At 44.0% G+C, this 19,932-nt stretch overlaps 1 protein-coding gene across 1 annotated transcript in view; it reads left to right on the forward strand.

Moving 5' to 3' along the window:
* The window catches only part of LOC124712374, an 84,708-nt gene that overhangs the window by 18,502 nt on the left and 46,274 nt on the right, over nucleotides 1-19,932 (forward strand). Inside the window, exon 4 of the mRNA XM_047242670.1 lies at nucleotides 4,319-4,530. Within this exon, the coding sequence (XP_047098626.1) occupies nucleotides 4,319-4,530 (212 nt within the window). The remainder of the gene's footprint in view (nucleotides 1-4,318; nucleotides 4,531-19,932) is intronic.

Here is a 19,932-nt window from a genome sequence, read left to right on the forward strand (position 1 = left end):
GATGCGAAATCACACAATGGCTGGCTTATCCGTCGCTGGAATAAACGTGTTTTGCCACCTTCCTCGCGTGCCAACGCCTGCGCTGCGCGGAGGATATTGTTAAGCGCACGACACCGCCATGGATAAAAGCTCTCCTAAAATTTACTCTGCAGCCCTTAATCATTTATTCTGGTTCGGTTACAATAGTTGTTTTACAAGAGATCGCTCGCCGAAACTGTTTGCTTGTGGGCACGAGTGGACAACACTAACAGTGCAGGTACCGTCATGCTAGGTTTTTTACAAGTCGATATCCTCCGCTAAACACGCAAAGCAGTACCACCGAACGGGGAAAATCTTTATTCCAGTATTGGACACAACTACATGGACGCTTCTGGCACTTTCGGACGCACCGAGGTATAACAAAAACGTAGAGCACTCGAAACAGGACTGGGAACTCTCAATTTGATCGTAAAGTAGTTACTGAGTCACTTACTTTTTCGCTTCGGACCGGCTAACGACTAAGTGTAACAAGTAAGACGATAAGTCAACTTTATAATATCCCATTTCTCCTTCACTTGTTTACTTCTTTCATTTCCCTTAGTTGCTATTACTTTTCTTAATTGCATTCCCTGACTTTTTTTTTTTTAATCTCGGGGGCTGTTTCACTTTCTAATATCATGTTCATATTTTGTTATACAGTATAATTCACTCATTGCTTATTTATACCAATTTCATTAAGATTTTCGTGTCCGTTCCTAAATATTATAGGTTTAATTCTTGAAAGTATTCCTTAATATTTTTTGTGAGTGTGCCAAGATTCATTCGTTGGAAGTTTACGTAAAATACTAATAATTTTATCTTAATTACATCTAACTATTCCGAGGTGTTGGAATGCTTGTTCCTTACCTCTTAACTAAAATTTTTTCTCCCTTGTTGTTTGTTTTTCTTTTATCGTTGCTAAGTCTGCGAATAAATATTAAAATTGAGCTGAATAGCTCTACTGTGATACTAAATTTCTAAAGAGTGTTTTCTTTGCTTTTGTAAATGTCTTTTGTTTGCTGAAAATCGAAGTCCTTCTTTCGACGATTTCGCTAAGGTACTTACGTATATTGCGTTTCCCGATTTTTTTGGTGGTGCCGTTTTATGCTTAGCTACGCTAGCAACTGAGCCTTTAGTAGAAGGAAAAATGTTAGACCGTCTTCCTCACTTTCTCATTAGACTTTATGTGAACTTGTTTGTGGTTAGAGTATTTTAGTTACTGTAATGCGTAACAGAAATTTGTAGTTTGCATTAAAAAATAAGGCAGGACTGTTAAGACAGCCGCTATTAACAGAATGGATACTAGTTCGAACCCCGCTCAATGTGCACGTGTACACTTTTCCAATTTATTTCAGATCTCTCCGTATAACGAGCGACACAGCGTTTTATCATTTCCTCCCTGGCTTTGGTAAGAAGATGAGGCTTCGCAGTGCTGAATAGTGCAATAACCGCCTATGCACTCTCCGTATGGCTAGGATGGGGCCCACTTGCCGTGAGTGGTTTCGATCGCTCGGCTAAAAAGATGCACCATTCACAATGAATAACACAGATACCGAGGTGGGAAGTAAAAAAATGGGTATGCTGATAGCTAAAAGACGAATGAAGACTATCGAGGAAGACGTTGAGTCATATTCCAGAAGATATGGTTATATTTCAAAAGATATATTCGTTTCTTACCAGCAGAATATTTGCATTCTTTATGATCTGTTGACTAATTTAAATTGCACAGTAAATCAAAAGCAAAAAAAGAATCATTGTTAGCAACAATATGTATTGTAACCTAATTAAAAATCCTGTGCTCTGTTCTTTTGCGTATGTAATTCATTCTTGTATCCACCATGTGTGGACTCTCACTGACTTGGTGACGAACATTTTTGTCCCCTCATTCCACATCCAGTAACTACATTTTTCATATCTCTTAGCTCTAACACTCTTTGTTGCTAATTTTATGACCTCTGAGTTACCCCATTTCCCATTATCAGACATTTATTTGTGTTTGTGTTGATACACGTAGGTGAAAAGTGAAGAGAAATTCAGAACTATAAAGGTCTCAACATTATGTCGACTTCCAGATTACGCAGAGACGCATACGACAGACACTGACTTACGAAAGAGAACCATAGGAGTTAGGAAAAGTGCAATACTGCAGGCCATTGATTTTCGAGAGCGCTTTCTTGGATTGTATAACAGCAACTTGACAGTAAGAAAACCAGCTGAGTAATAAAGACAAAATAACAACAACCTCTCACGAAAAAAAAGTCATTTATTCACTTTGGTTTCCGTAACTAATGTCAACAAGAGTGATCTAATCTCACGCCTGATCGATGCTTTAGTAATGGTTGCGAATACTGATGCTCAGCATCTGACACATGTATAATTTGTATAAACAAACTAGTTATCCGCCTGGACTGCGTGAGAAGTGATTTTAGTCGATTCTGAGAAGACGTAGAGAGATGGGGGGAAGGAGGGGGGGGAGGAGGGAGGAGGAGGAGGAGGAGGAGAGAGAGAGAGAGAGAGAGAGAGAGGGAGGGAGGGAGAGATCGTCTCCTTTCGTTCAATTAGTTTCTTTGTGCTGGCGTCCATAAACGTAATATACTTCAGCGAAAAAAGCTTTCAAAAAATTTGGATTTCATTACGCCACTTCTGGCAGATTTCGGCCTTTATATATCGTGGCATAAACACTCGTGTACATGTGTGCCAAATACATTCCAGGTCGTAGGCTGCCTTAGTCCCACAGGCATTTAATTTTAGACAAGCAGAAGGATAAACTAGCTTTGGAAACGCTTGTATCTCAGAGCTTAGAGCTCAGTGGATCTCTCTGGACAACATTAAAGAATGAAGCAGGGTTAATGACTGACTACTCTGAAAGGGATTCGGAGATTCTAAAATAGCTTTTACTCAGTATCAACAAAAGCGTACTGACGGTCTTCGATAAACAAGACATTTATTAAACCTATGTTACAATACTGAAGAAAATACACTCGAATGACAAAAGTTGTGCGGTGTCGTGAAGGAGCTCATTTCATCCGGGGTAGTACAGCATCTCGATGTAGCATGGAGTCAACAAGTTCTCTGGAAGTCCCTTGCAGGAAAATTGAACCATCCTGCCTCCATAGCCGTTCATAATTATGAAACTGTTGCCGGTGTAGGATCTTGTGCACGAACAGACAGACCTAATCATCATGTTCCATAAATGTCCGATGGGATTCATGTCGGGCGATCTGGGTGGCCAAATCATTAGCTGGAATTTTTCGGAATGTTCTTCAAATCAGTCACGAACAATTGTGGTCGGTGACATGACATAGTTTTCGGCAACATGAAGTGCGTGAACAGCTGTTCTCCAAGCAGGCGAACACAAACATTTACAATTAATGACAGGTTCACCTGCACCAGAGGACGCAGTACATTCCATTTAAGCACAGCTCACACCATTTAGTAGCCTCCAATAGTTTGCACAATGCCTTGTTGACAACTTGGGTTCATGGCTTCGTCGGCCGGCCGCGGTTGGCCGAGCGGTTCTAGGCACCACAGTCTGGAACCGCGAGACCGCTACGGTCGCAGGTTCGAATCCTGCCTCGGGCATGGATGCGTGTGATGTCCTTAGGTTAGTTAGGTTTAAGTAGTTCTAAGTTCTAGGGTATTGATGACCTCAGAAGTTAAGTCCCATGGTGCTCAGAGCCATTTGAACGATTTACAGAAATGAGTGGCATATGACGAGCTGCTGCTCCATTATACCCCATTACTTTCAACTCCCTGCGCAGAGCCATTGTGCTAGCTAGACTGCTACTAGCACTTTGGAATTCACGACTGGTTCTTTTCGCTGATTTCATGCAATTTTTTTAGACCCACCTTCCGCAAAGGTCGACGCTCCCTGTCCTGAAGTACCTGCTTCTACCTGTATTGGACTTAACAGTGGTCGTTACTTCGCTTTTCTTTGTCACAATCACACTCAACAACCGTCGAAAGTTGGAAGCTCCGATTCATATTGCTGTTACTGATTCTCTACTCACAAAAACACTCGCTACCTTCTTTTATACCGGCAGGTACGCCTCTAGTGATATCTAGTGGTCAATTCCGCAATACACACGGATTCTAGATACGTTTTTTTCCGGCAGTGTAGGTGTAAGCAGGTTCCAGTACCTCGAGGGCCCTTGCCGGAAACCTCCACATCGCCATCACCACCATCAGCAGCGAGAAGCAAACAAAAGTTGTCTCCCACCTCTGACAGGCATCTTGTTTGTGGTACAGGAGGAGCGCGACGGTGGCGGAGGCGGGGGCGGGAGTGGCGCCGGCGCCGGAGGCGGAGGCGGCGGGGGCGGCAGTAGCGTCCCCGTGTCGGCCGTCGTTGGCGCCGACCCCGCTTTTGACCCGAGCACCCTTCGAGAGGATGAGTTCGAGAAGCACGTGGTGTACATCGTGCCCGACGTCGCCACGGAGCCGGGCTGCCCTAACCGCGCGCAGGAGTCGCTGCCCCGCAACCTGGTGCTGCGACCCAGCCAGGCGCTCAGCGATGTGAGTACCAACCCAAAATGTCTCTAGCTACTCTCTTAGTCTCGCCAGCAAGGGAGGCAGGTGAGTCCCACCGTGTGGTAAACCCAACGACGACAGACACACCGCTGCCGTCATGAAGGTATGTCAATTAAGTCCTGAAAATCTGCACCCATCATGGACTTTTCTTGAACAGAACATTTCTGTACTAAGTACGGTATTATCGGAGGAAATACGACTTTGCTTCTTTCGAACTTTGGTCAGACTGTTAACGACGATACGGGCATACAAAATACACTACTGGCCATTAAAATTGCTACACCAAAAAAAAAAAAAAAAAAAAAAAAAAATATGCAGATGATAAACGGGTATTCATCGGACGAATATATTATACTACAACTGACATGTGATTACATTTTCACCCAATTTGGGTGCACAGATCCTGAGAGGTCAATACCCAGAACAACCACCTCTGGCCGTAATAAACGCCTTGATACGCCTGGGCATTGAGTCAAACAGAGCTTGGTTGGCGTGTACAGGTACAGCTGCCCATGCAGCTTCAACACGATTTTACAGTTCATCAAGAGTAGTAACTGGCGTATTGTAACGAACCAGTTGCTCGGCCACCATTGACCAGACGTTTTCAGTTGGTGAGAGATCTGGAGAATTTGCTCGGCAGGGCAGCAGTCGAACATTTTCTATATCCAAAAAGGGCCGTACAGGACCTACAACATGCGGTCGTGCATTATCCTGCTGAAATGTAGGGTTTCGCAGGGATCGAATGAAGGATAGAGCCACGGGCCGTAACACATCTGAAATGTAACGTCCACTGTTCAAAGTGCCGTCAATGCGAACAAGAGGTGACAGAGACGTATAACCAATGGCGCCCCATACCATCACGCCGGGTGATACGCCAGTATGACGATGACGAATACACGCTTCCAATGTGCGTTCACCGTGATGTCACCAAACACGGACGCGACCATCATGATGCTGTAAACAGAACCTGGATTCATCTGAAAACATGACGTTTTGCCATTCGTGCACCCAGGTTCGTCGCTGAGTACACCATCGCAGGTGCTCCTGTCTGTGATGCAGCGTCAGGGGTACCGCAACCATGGTCTCCGAGCTGATAGTCAAAGGCTGCTGCAAACGTCATCGAACTGTTCGTGCAGATGGTTGTTGTCTTGCAAACGTCCCCATCTGTTGACTCAGGGATCGAGACGTGGCTGCACGATCCGGTACAGCCATGCGGATAAGATGCCTGTCATCTCGACTGCTAGTGGTACGAGGCCATTGGGATCCAGCACGGCGTTCCGTATTACCCTCCTGTACCCACCGATTCCATATTCTGCTAACAGTCATTGGATCTCGACCAACGCAAGCAGCAATGCCGCGATACGATAAACCACAATCGCGATAGCCTAAAATCCGACCTTTATCAAAGTAGGAAACGTGATGGTACGCATTTTTCCTTCTTACATGAGGCATCACAACAACGTTTTACCAGGCAACGCCGGTCAACTGCAGTTTGTGTATGAGAGAAAGTTTGGAAACTTTCCTCATGTCAGCACGTTGTAGGTGTCGCCACCGTCGCCCACCTTGTGTGAATGTTCTGAAAAGCTAATCATTAGCATATTTCAGCATCATCTTTCTGTCATCTAAATTTCGCGTCTGTAGCACGTCATCTTCGTGGTGTAGCAATTTCAATGGCCAGTAGTGTAGGTTCCCAAATATACGAATGGTTTGAAGATTTCGTAAGTAGTAGGACTCAGTATGTTGTCCTCGACAGCCAATATTTGTCAGGGACGAGGAGATCGTCAGTAGTGCCCCAGGGAAGTATTCTCTACCTGTATAAATGATCTGACAGAAGAGGTGAGCAGCAGTCTGCACTTGTTTGCTGATGATGCTGTGGTGTACGGGAAAATGTAGTCGTTGAGTGACTGTAGGAGGATACAAGATGACCTTAACAAAATTTCTTGTTGGTGTGATGACTAGCTGGTAGCTACAGCTGCAAAAGAATCGAAGTTAATGCAGACAAGTAGTATAAACAACCCGGTAATATTCGAATACAGCATCAGCGATGTCCAGGCTGACACAGTCACGTTGCTTAAATATGTAGACGTAACGTTTAAAGTGATGCGAAATGCAAAGAGCATGTAAGGACTGTGGAGGGAAAGGCGAATTGGCTACTTTGGGTTATTGGCAAAGTTTTAGGAACGTGTGGTTCATCTGTAAAGGAGACTACATGTAGAATACTACTGCGACCCACTCTTGAGCACTGCTGGAGTGGTTGAGTTCAGCGCCAGTTCGGATTAAAGGAAGACAGTGAAGCAGTTCAGAGGCGGGCTGCTGCATTTGTTACAGGCAGACTCGATAAATACGCGAATATTGCGGAGATGCCTCAGGAACTGAAATGGAAATCCCAGGAGGGAAGGCGACTTTCTTTTAGAGCAACGGTATTTAGAGAAAAGGAATTTGAATCGGACTGCAGAACGATCCTATTGCCGCCAACGTAAGGTTTCGCGTAAGGACTACAAATAAGAAAAAATAGGGTTCGTACGGAGGTATATAGGCAGTCGTTTACCACTCGCTCTATTTGCGAGTGTAACAGGAACCGAAATGACCAGTAGTGATACAACGTACTCTCTGCCACGCACCATACATTGACTTGTGGAGTATCAATGTAGATACAGATCTAGGTGACCCTTATCCAGTCAGTCAAAGAGGGACCAACAGTTTAACAAAGTTCAAATGTTCAAATGTGTGTGAAATCTTATGGGACTTAACTGCTAAGGTCATCAGTCCCTAAGCTTACCCACAACTTAACCTAAATTATCCTAAGGGCAAACACACACACACCCATGCCCGAGGGAGTACTCGAACCTCCGCCGGTACTAGCCGCACAGTCAATGACTGCAGTGCCTCAGACCGCTCGGCTAATCCCGCGCGGCAACAGTTTAACCTGAACCCCAAACAGCTGTGGAAAAAATTGGGTATCTTTCATACCGGTAAATATTACCACAGGTGAAATATGTAGCGACGGGTATAATCGTGGAAATGACGGAGGACTGAACCCAAGACCATTGGATCCGTAGCCTGGTATATATATCAGTAACGGAGTAGACACACTAAAAAGGAGAGAGTAGAATTTGAACTTCATTTGACGTTTTGGTCATTATAAAAGCACTGAGGAAGGAAATTGGTAGTGCCTTTTTTGAGAAACCACCGCAGTATTCTTCTTAAGCGATTTGGGGGAATCATGGAAGAGAGAAATCTGTATGGGTGGAAGGGGATTTGAACATAGTTTGAACATCGTCAGATGCGTCTGCCTTCCGGAACTAGTATAGTGGGCCCAGTGTAACACCCCTACGGTTGTGACGATTGTGCCAAGCAGGGTGTGATGAGGAGGATCTGTCCACGCTCGACAGCGTCAAGAAAACGTTATTCACAACGAGAGATTTATTGATCAGAAATACAGGAACGTCTTCTCCAGGTGCCGGTAGCTCACTCGGGCCAGCAGTGTGCGGACCCAGTCAGCAGTAGCGGAGTCGTGTCACTCGGCAGTAGTGCCGCAACCATTACATCACGGGTGGTTTACTGACTCCCAGGCATCGCATCTGGCATGACTCTCGACGGACGGCAGCACACAGCACCCTCTGCGGGCTGATCTCTTAAGTGCTCTCGTTGAATACGTCTACCCAGGAGGCTCACCCCTCCAGCCAAGCCCGTAGTACTAGGTATCACAGGACAGCTGCAAGATTGAGATTAGGAAAGGTGTAGTATTTACGCTTGATCTTTTATACACTCTACTATGCTGGGGGTAACACTGACGTCATATACAAGCGTTTTCTCGCAAGTCTGCCCTTCAGACTTCCGTAACTTGGTCTTTCATACACTCTTTTCTGTCGTATCAGTGCCAGAAAAGTTACTGTTGCGTTATAACTGGGATTTCTTGTAACACTCTGCTCTGTCACCAGTATGACGACACCTGTCTGTTCACATTACGTCATTGTGCTTCATCTGCAAACTGGGCACTCGGCCGGTCCCGCTGGTTGCAATCACTTCCGTGTTCACCTCGACCTGCTCAACATTTCCTCGTAGCTGGCAGTTTGCCAGTCACTGACTCGGCCGGCTTCATTCCTGGTGTCACCAATCAAGAGCTTCAACATATTTTTAGTGTTAGCCTGCGATGCATCTGATGATTTCATAGACCGAAAGCAGTCATGAAATGATCATATGGCATCATTGTCAGGGAGACCCTACCCCGTCAGGGGCTGTTCGTATGTCTGGCGGATATCCTTCTGCTTGACGCTACTTCGCTGACTTGCACGTCTTTGTGAAGAAGACAGATGAGATAAAATGATAAGGACAACACAAACATCCAGGCCCCGAGCGAAGAAAATCTCCAACCCGGCCGAGAATCGAACCCGGAACCCTGAAGCCTAGAGGCAGTGACGCTAACCGCTAGGCCGTGAGTCGCGGTCATAAAATAAAGAAAACAATTGCGATCAAAGACTGTTTTCAGATCCAGAAATTTTGAACATTAGGTCCCTGTATCGTAGGGTCATACTTCATAAAGTTTTGTTTGTCCATGTAAATTCTCGAGAAAAGCACGAAATGCTTAAATGCAAACAGCATGCACAAGCTTTGCAATTCAGCAATGCACACGATCACCTCCTAATATTGCTCCCAACAGTCACAGCGTTATATATTTTTCCCAAGCAGTCTTCTTGGAAAACGTTCAAATGTAGATTCGGTCGAGGTCGAGAGCAATTGGGCGTTTTGATTTCGTTCTTAGCGCCAGAATATCCTCTCTCAGAGTTGAAAGAAAGCCTGTGTGCTTAATTTAGTGGAAAAATGTCCCTCATTAAGACTTTAATTACAAAACAGGGCTTTTGTCAACCGCCAAAAAAGTCTTCCGAAATTAGACTTGTTAGCTTAAGCTGAAGCGGTTAGTATTGGCCATGGTTTCGTTTCTGTTTGATTCTCATGAGGATGCACTATTCACAATGACAATATTACTATCCGACTGATTATTGTCGCATCATCAGAGTTACGTAACAAAGTGGTAAACATCTGCTAGCGGCATAAGTATCTTCATCTAGTTACATGGTCACCATGTGGTCACCATAGTTTATACTTATTTCTCTTTCACAGTCAATAAACATATAAAGTGTCGAGCTCATGGCGCTCACGATAGTCCAGGTGCATTCTTTTAGACAGTGTTAATGATCGGTTTGATGAAGTGCAAGGTACATACGCGTATCCAGCTTAAGAAATAGCTTTTAGCTAAACATAGTCTTATTTTGCCAACAAAAACGAGATTAGACATACGTGGGTTAAAAGTGGGTTCTACAAGGTGATTCGTAATAGTGAATACACCTTAGACGCATGGGATCGTCAAAATCTATCACAGTTCTGTAACGTATCAGATAACAAAATGGCGTGGCATAACATCGTCAGGAAGATTTTAGTTCATTCTGCAAAAGCAGCGAATTTCTTCACAGTCTGCTTTAGTATTACCACAAGTAATGACGGATTATAAACCTTGGACGTTTATGTACACCTGGAAGTAAGCACACCAACAGCAGTTTACTAGCTACACTTACTTTTGGAACCCATACTTGGTAGTAATATGTCGAGAACAGTCGTTCTCGAAGTCATAAAATCTGTATATCAGTTGCCTATTGTAGCACTAGGCGGAATATTTTGATGATAAACATAGGCTACTATGTTCCTAATTGTGAGATTCTTAAGTATTATTTTGCGTTGTTCATCTCCATTGTGTCACCGCACAGCATGTCGATTATGAACCGTCGCCATAAACAGACCTTCGATGCAATGTCAGCACGCCCACAGATAACCATCACGCCACGTGTTGCCTGTGGTCATGCGATTATTGTTTCACTTCGCTCAACCTACCTACCTAGACTCAAAAACATATCATATCAGTATTAGGTTAACATTGTGTCAATACTTGAAACAATTTTTGTTTTGAATCTAGTCTGAGCATTTCTCCTTCCTACAACAACGCTTCTTCTCTTTTGATAGTCTTCACATTGTTCCCAATAATTCTGTATAAGTTATTTAGTAAAATGCACAAATCTGTCTTGAAGATGGAGACTTGTCTTCATTCGGCCACGGTAGCGTGGAGTTTAATATTTTCTTTAAATAAATAAGAAAAAGGCTTTAGAATAGGATAGGCACTCCTGATCAGTTATGAAACCACACGCAACATTCTGCTAATGATAAAACTGTTTGTATGTTTAACTACGTTACTCACCTGCTATAGCGGCCTGTATAGCCTAACGCAGCTAATCCAAATACGTAGCAGTTCCGATATTCTTTAGGTATAACTATTTAAAGTCGATGCCATCATTTTATATGGCATCAAGTCACTCCAATACGTCAGCGAAAAGAGTATCTTTGGTTTTATCCAACATGGAATTAAATGTGATTTAGACACAGCAGACAGATTCTTTGATATTCATATTAACATTCACCGGAATTAACTGTTGCATTTCAGAGATGGAAATGCGGTTGAAATCATCTCAGTAAGAAATGTTGTGGCATTAATATTACAGTAGCGTCATTTGCGAACAAAAGGTCGTGCCAATACCATCATAGTTAATAGAGCTATGATAGTAATTTTAAAATATCGGTTAAAATAGAATGATGACCTCTTTAACTGATGTTTAAGGGGAAACAGATTAGTTTCACTCAACGCGTATACATTTAAAAACGGAAACCGCACCGCGCTACATTTACTCTTAAAATATGGAGACAGTAGAAACTTCAGATGTCCGCAATGCGTTTTGCGCATTGCTGGCATGGAACGCGGAAAACGTAATGCATATATCTCTGGTCTGAGAAATCTCCTTCTAAACAGAACACGTTATAAATTTCTTTATTAGAGCTTGTATTATTCCGCCCGAAATGCACAAACGCCTCTCCAACGACATTTTGAGAGTTAATTTAATTGCTCGCGTTCTCTTATTTACACCGAAAAATAATCAAATAAAAGGCTCTTCTTAATAAGAATTGCCGAGTTTTTAATATGCTTCTCCGGCAAAACAGAGCCAGGGAATAAATATTTCTTGAAAGCTACAGAGCATTGGCTTTCGCAGAAAACAGCTGCCAACGAACCCGTCTCGGCCATCAACTTTCAGATTCCTGGTGCAGCGAGACGAGAAACTAGTAAGCGACAGGCGCCGCTGCCAACGACCTGAAATAATTTCAAGAGTTCCTGCCACGTTCCGTACGTGTGGGGGGGTGGGGGGGCACGCATTTCGCCTTCTTTCTTCCTTCTCCTGTGTGTACTGTGGAAGGTGGAAGACGAGAACCTGATGATTAGCGGGGGGGGGGGGGGGGAGGAAGACGCGGGAAAGAGGACAACGAAGAGATCTTGTTCCATTAAGAAAGCAAAGCACGTCCGTGCCAGCGACGATTGCCTAGAAGAAAGGTAAACACCGTTGAACAGTTCCTCTACTATTTTGTACAAAGGCGTTTTCTGTATGTGAATCCGGCTGACCCGCTTGGTACTGACGTAACTTAACGGTGACCTGTAATTGTGGCCGCATGGACGCTCCACTTGGCTGATCGCGTGGCGCACACCCCCTTTGATCCCGTGCAGTACGTGGATGATTCAAAAACTAGAGGCACTTATACTAAAACGTAAAAATCGCTTTACTCGTATGGCCACCAGTAAAATGGTTCCCAGAAGGACAGTCTCTCTAAAACACAATTCTATAACGAACCTACACTTCATTCATCGATACTTTCACCTAACATATGATTAAATCTATTTTCGCACTGTAGTAGAAAGAACTGAATACGGTGAAATTTGTTGAAAAATGCTGGTACAGCTCTGGAATAACCACCTCACAGGAGGCTTAACTGAACAACACGATTTTGTGTGCATGTACTGTAAGTATTAATTTATAGTTAGTAGTGCAATATGATACATAATACTAACGTAAGAAGTTGCCCTGTATGCACCAAACTAGGTCTGTATTTTACTGATTCTTGCTATCAGTATTTTTTTCCCCCCTTACTACTACTTTCATCGACTAAATTGCGTAGGAATGCTGAAATCAGAGCAGAGAGATTACATCAGGTACAGAGGCGTGCAGATAATCATCTTTTTCTCGCATCATACTCGAATGCAGTAAAACGTAGAGTGGCTAACATTTGTTAAAATTTGAGTCGTCATGGTAGGTATAATATGCACTCGGACGAACGCGGTACAGTGGTTTATGAAATATGTAGATACGGATCTGTGTGTAAAAGCATAAATTAAGCCGTCCCACTCTAAGGACTCAACAAGGGAATAACAGTCACCTAACGTACAATCAAAACATTAGGAGAATGGGAACTCACACCAGATCGCTGCCTGACAGAAGTGAAGCACCCAGAGACGGAAACGAAACGGAACTTCACGAAGTGAGAAGAAACGCGATGTTATTATTCGAGTGATTACAATATCGAGCCAAATTTACAAAGAACTTTTGTGGCAGTATGGGCCCACCTAGCCCTCCTATCGGAATGATGTGCCGCAAGACACACGGGATGACTGCCGACATAGCCCCTTCACGTTGCTCATCCTTCGTGCACTGTTTCTAATGACCTTAATGTCGATGAGACTTTCTGTCCTCTGAACAACGTCTAATTAAAACGTTGTGTTGTAGTGTTAGTAGGATACATGAGCTCTAACATTATAAACTGCCGCAGGGCTACACATTACGCGGGGTGAAGTGTCCAGATATACATCAAGAGGTAAAACCAGACGTCGAATCGCTGCAAACGATCTATTGAAGTTACGCCCGTGCGGGACGCTGGCGCTAGATTGACACTGCAGTTACAGTCGTACGAATTCCAATAGAGACATTTATCAGAGGAGGACATCTGTGTAGGGCATTTTGTGCAGTCGTGACAGGATCTGATTTCTGCCCAAATGACATGAACCGATTTTTATACAGCGTTATGCAGGCGGGCTGTTGACATTGCCGTGTAAGGCCCACATTTGGCTCAATTACCTTGCGTTTGTGTTACTCAAATGGGAGTAAATTAGACACAACTGACGTGGTTTAGAGATCGGCAACTTCCAGCCACGAGCGCCGAATCGGCCTACAACTTCAATGAAAGTGGGCATTTACTGATCGCCACGGTGAATAAATAAACTAGAATAAAAATTTTAGCTCAACAAAACAAATAAGCTCTAAAACAGAAGATGACGCTCCACGAATTATCCGAGTGGGATGGAACTTTTTAGATTCGGAAAAAGTAGGTGATTGATTGAAGAGAAAGAGCTTCACAAATTAAGCAGTTCAGTAACGCAATGGTCCACCTCTGGCCTTTCTTCAAGCAGTTTTCGACTTGGCATTGATTGACAGAGTTGTTGAATGTCCTCCTGAGAAATAGGTTGCCAAATTCTGTCAATTGACAAGTTAGATTTTCAAAATCCCTACGTGGTTAGAGGGCCCTGCTCGTAATGCTCCAAACTTTCTCAGTAGGGGAGAGACCTGGCGACCTTGTTGGACAAGATAGGGTTTGGCACACACGATGACATTCAATAGGAAATCGAGCGGTGCGCGGGCTGTTGTTATATTGCTGAAATGTAAGCCCAGGTTGGCTAGCCATGAAGGGCAATAAAACTGGGACTAGGATATGGTCGACATACCGCTTTGCTGTAAGTACCGCGGATGAGAGGCAAAGGGGTCCTGCTATGAAAAAAGGAATTGCTGTCGTGAATATCATTCCCGACTGTCGGACCGTATGGCGAGCGATAATCAGGTTAGTATCCCAGCACTGTGCGGGGCGTCTCCAGCACGTCTTCGGTCTGGAATTTCATTGACTGGAGTAAAATTGTCGTCACTGATGAGTCCCGCTTCGAACTGAGCCCCTGATGACCAGCGAAAACGTGTCTGACAGACCCCCAGAAAGTGGTGGGATAGCAGCCTGACAACCAGTAGCAATGGTCTGGGGCGTCATTTCTTTTTATAGTGGAGCCCCTTTGGATGTTATCTGCAGACCCTTACAGCACAGCGGTACGTTGACGATATTCTACACCCCGTTTTGTTGCCCTTCATGGCAAGCAATGCTGGGTTTACATTCCAACAAGATAATGCCCGCTCACATAAGGCGAAAGTTTATACTGCTCGTCTTCGTGCTTGCCAAATCCTACCTCGACCATAAAATGGTTCAAATGGCTCTAAGCACTATGGGACTTAATATCTCAGGTCATCAGTTCTCTAGACTTAGAACTACTTAAACCTAACTAACCTAAGGACATTACACACATCCATGCCCGAGTCACGATTCGAACCTGCGACCGTAGCAGCAGAGCGGTTCCGGACTGAAGTGCCTAGAACCGCTCGGCCACAGCGGCTGGCACCTCGACCAACAAGGATATTGGAGCATTATTGTCAGGGCCCTCAAACCATCTCAGGGTTCTGATCATCTAACTCAGCAGTTGCACATAACTTGGCACGATGTCACTTAAGAGGACATCCAACGACTCTATCAATCAATGCCAAGCCCAATTGCTGTTTTCATAGTTGCAAAGGTGGACCAACGTGTTATCGACTTGCTCAGTTTTTGAAGCTCTTTCTCTTGAATAAATTATTCAATTTTTTCTGAAATTGTAATCATTTGCTTGCATGCACATCACATCCACCGAATTCCGTCCCATTTGGATAATATCTTCGTGGCGCGTCACTTTTTTTCCCAAGAGAGCCTGGATCACACTCTTGTCAGGTTCGTCCAGATACAACTATTCTGTGTTCTTCGTTACTCACCTCAGTCGAAATCTTGAATGATTATTTTAACAAGGTCCTAAATGCTTAAAAAATGGCTCTGAGCACTATGGGACTTAACATCTGTGGTCATCAGTCCCCTAGAACTTAGAACTACTTAAACCTAACTAACCTAAGGACATGACACACATCCATGCCCAAGGCAGGATTCGAACCTGCGACTGCAGCGGTCACGCGGTTCCAGACTGATGCGCGTAGAACCGCACGGCCATACAGGCCGGCCGAAATGCTTAGCTATCTCATTGAGATAGTATTCTGGTGTAACTTTTCACAAAGGCAGAAAATATTCATTGTACAAGAATTGTACGTGGGGTTCACACACGTGCATCTTGCAGACATTTCTTTATGCAGCTGGAAAAATTAAACACAGTGCCACAGTGCATTTCTTCGCTTACGAAACTGGTAACAGTCCATCTGAGTTTAAGATACTCGTAAGCACAACACTGAAAGAAGAAAAAAAGTTCCACATTACCCATTAATGGATCTAACTTTGACACAGGAAGGCGAGAAATACGAGGCTATAAAAACATTTGACAACCTACCTATGGAAATAAAATATGAGTGACGGCAGAAGTATTTTGAAATGCAAATGTAAGACGTTTCTCCTTAAAAACTGTCTGGGTAGTACAGAAGCATTCTTGACTGACAGAAAAATTACCATTTTAACAGAAAAAAGCCTGTAAATGGCTAGCACATAGCGACAAGGTGTCCCTTCTAAGATTCGTCAGGAGCATTTCTAACGGTCTTTTGACAAATATTTGCAATTACATTTTTGTAACGTGTAGCTGACGTGGGCAAACAATGCTCAACGCTCATCACATCTTTCACGCGACGCCCGTTATCGACGGAAAGTGTCTGTTTTTCCCCATTACAAACAAAACGATTTTTGAAGCGGAATTTTACGTGCCCATTCGATAGAGCGGTCTCAAATTAGTCTGGTGCGATATTCGATTTATCGATATGTATTAGCAGAGAAAGTAAAACACGGACAGACAGTACTCTAGCAGCGGCTGAGTAGCGGTGCTGCATGGCGGTAGCATTCAAGGCGCCGCTACATTGCTACTGGAGTACTGGTTATTCTTCCTGTTTTAATGTTTTCTTATGCGAAGTGCCAGTGTGCGATTTAAAGTTTCGTCTTCACCAATGTGACCAAAACTGATGGTTACGTGTTTATCTAATCAGCTTGCTGGACATGAAAGTCATTAGTTGCATCTATGTTTGTGAAGTACATTTTGTTTCTCTACATACGCCTTCTTGAGAAACAGAGGCATGGTATTAGTTGTGTAGACGAGAAAAACGGATTGTTCTAATTACTGCCAAAGAAATGTTCAACGGAATGCTGAGCGGTGGAACGTATTTAGGATGGGTGGAGGGGACTGTCAGTCGTTCAGGAGTAGCGTGGCTCGAGTATCGATCCAGCCATTCAGTGTAGGTGTCTTGTGGTTTCAGTAACTCAGTCGTAGAGAAATATCAGTTTCATCCGCCAAACTCTCCTCTGATTTCATCCCCCATAGCTGAACATGTCACTTACGATCACGTTGTCGACAGGTGTTAATGACGTCTGCATTTCTCATGACTAGGGTTCTCTGCCCAGCCTTTTGCAGCTGATACTGGCAGTGTGGCAAAAAAATGGTTCAAATGGCTCTGAGCACTATGGGACTCAACTGCTGTGGTGATAAGTCCCCTAGAACAGAACTACTTAAACCTAACTAACCTAAGGACATCACACACATCCATGCCCGAGGCAGGATTCGAACCTGCGACCGAAGCGGTCGTGAGGTTCCAGACTGTAGCGCCTTTAACCGCTCGGCCACTCCGGCCGGCGGCAGTGTGGCGCAGTGACCATTATCTCAGGGCCGATTCTGTTTGGAAGCTGCGGAGCGGTATCCCATTGGAAGAAGCAGCAAAAAGTGCTGACAAGAAGCCTGCCATCGATTTAGACGCCGGCAGGAAGTGTGACGATCGCGGCCCAGACAAAACGTCTCCGCGTTGCTCCATTGGCGAGAGCCCGGCCTGCTATTGGCCAGTTCTGGGACTCCCACGAACAACCGCAAACCGGGGGTGATTTCGCCGGCTAGAGCGTCGCTGGCCGTGAATTTTAGTTCAGCTTTCCGTCACACGTCGGCGGTGATGTAGCGCCCCCTGCGGAACCCTGAGGGGAGCGGACAGTCTATGGGGAAGGGGGCAGGGCACTGTCTGCAGTCCCGCAGTCACACAGGTGGCCATCGATATGGGACGAAAATGATGAAAGGTGAGGGAATTTTGATTATGACGGCAGCAGCGGAAACGCGCAGCAAGTGCTTTTGTTCTGACCTCCCGCCAGAAAGGGCACCATACTGCGCTATTACCTGTCCGGCATATTCTATCGGACATATTACGCAGTACACCCGGCGGGAGCAAGGTCGTAAACGCACATCAGAAAGCAGGCGCTTGACCTGAAGGAAAATGACTCTAAAACCTGTGACAGAAGAAGCTGTGATGTCCAGTTTTTTTTTTTTTTTTTTTTTGTCAGAAAAGGGAAAAAAATGTTTCAAATGGCTCTGAGCACTATGGGACTTAACATCCATGGTCATTAGTCCCCTAGAACTTAGAACTACTTAAACCTAACTAACCTAAGGACAGCACACAACACCCAGTCATCACGTGGCAGAGAAAAATCCCTGACCCCGCCGGGAATCGAACCCGGGAACCCGGGCGCGGGAAGCGAGAACGCTACCGCGCGACCACGAGCTGCGAACGACAGAAAAGGGAGGAGAGCTGGTTGAATCCAATTTCTGCTAACCCAACCTACCATGAATGTTCTGTGTGAAATTCAGGATAAGTCTACAGTGATACCTGCTTGAAGTCCAGCCAGGAAGCAGTTCTAAAATAATCACACTTGGCGAAGACAATTATGTCAGTCGTATAAATGGGTAACGAAATGGTATTGTTAACGCGGATGGCAACCACGAATTCGTGCAGCTGTAGACGACGCTTTGAGGAGCAAATTGAGAGTAAGAACATACGCCCAGGAACATAATCCAGAACTAACTTAAAATTAGGCTACTTTGAAGACTGATTCATTAGCACACGACTCTACAGTGTTCATGCGAGATTCGATGTAAAGCCATGGAATACGACAGTTGCAGCTGCAGCCCCGATTTTTAATCTATTTCCAGAGCCTGTCGGCGGTCGTTACTCTATTTGCTTACTGAAACGGCGCTCCCACTGAATGATGCTCTGCAAACGGATTTTATCGGTTTTCCTGAGAGGGTGTAACTCGAGAGCGTTTGAGAAGAATCCTTGAGTCTCGCTGTAAACTTCAGCCCGTCATGGCTTCATTTTATTGCATAGCGGTACAGAAATACGCACAGCATGAAAAAGAAGGTTGGTTAGAAGTATTTGTACTGATAACGTTAATATCGGTAGCATCCTAATGATATCTCGAGCCATTCCATTACCTACGCTGTTGTGCTGTAATATCACTTCATACGCTGATAAGTAAGTCAGCTCAGCTACTTTATTCCAAATACTGAATGGAAAGGTAAGTTTTCTAAAATTAACTTTAGCGTGTAGTCTATCTCTTGAACAGCATAATGTTTCTGGCTGCACAGACAATGGAATTAAAGTTCATTGAGAAAAATCTGGAATGGCCATCGGTAACAGAAAAACTCAGAACGGAAAACATCATTCAGAATTCCTGAAAAGCTTTTAAAATCATTTACCTTCAAAATAGAACCTCAGTAGCTGCCACGGCGAACTCGAGCAAAGTTATTAATTATTCAAAGTCTTTAAAGCAAACGTGTGAGGTCCATGACAGCTGTAATAAGTAAATCCGTTCCAGCCTTATTCGTTGAGAAAGATGAATGCAATAAAAGTGAAATTAACGTGTACACAGACTACGTGAAATATTGAGCGCAATTCAACTATGCTCTGTCTGCATGTTTCATTCAGGAAGGTAGATAGTAAAGCCGGAAACAGCAATTGACTCGCTGCCGCAGTAAAAACAAACCCTACAGCGCAAGATTAAAAGCACAGTGTATATTTAGATTCAAAAGCAAAATTTTTCTCCCTGCAGAATAGGAACATTAGACATGTCTAGTTTTTGCATATATTTTTCAGACGTGAACTTTAACACGGCATCTCACAATGCTTGATTTAGATTTAAGCCAGTTCTTGCATATTGGACGTCAGTGCAAAGTGGTGACAGCAATGAGTGTATACTCTTACTTAGAGTTCAGATGATCTGACCCTATATGACTTTTTTTTGCGTTCGACTGTTAAATGGACACGGAACATTTCAATAAGAATATTTTATACAATTTTTGTATTTATACAATTTTTTTATTTACAGCTCAAACTCAATAAACCCACCGCCCTAACTCTGCCTGGACCACATTCAATTGTCTTTTAATTTCTCTACAACAAGTCGGTAGTTTGTCAGTGCTTAAGGTTTTGAACGTTAGTCCACTATATCTGTAATAGTTCGTTTCAATAAGTTGGAACCGCCACGATAAAAGCCTATCGTCAGTATGATTTTCTACGGATGTGCCATTAATTCCTCAAACCAGCACATCTTCCTTGAAACAGCCTAGGCAAATATAGACATTTTCGTCAACAGCACGACAAT

Source organism: Schistocerca piceifrons, chromosome 8 (genome assembly GCF_021461385.2).
Source record: "Schistocerca piceifrons isolate TAMUIC-IGC-003096 chromosome 8, iqSchPice1.1, whole genome shotgun sequence".
Taxonomy (NCBI): domain Eukaryota; kingdom Metazoa; phylum Arthropoda; class Insecta; order Orthoptera; family Acrididae; genus Schistocerca; species Schistocerca piceifrons.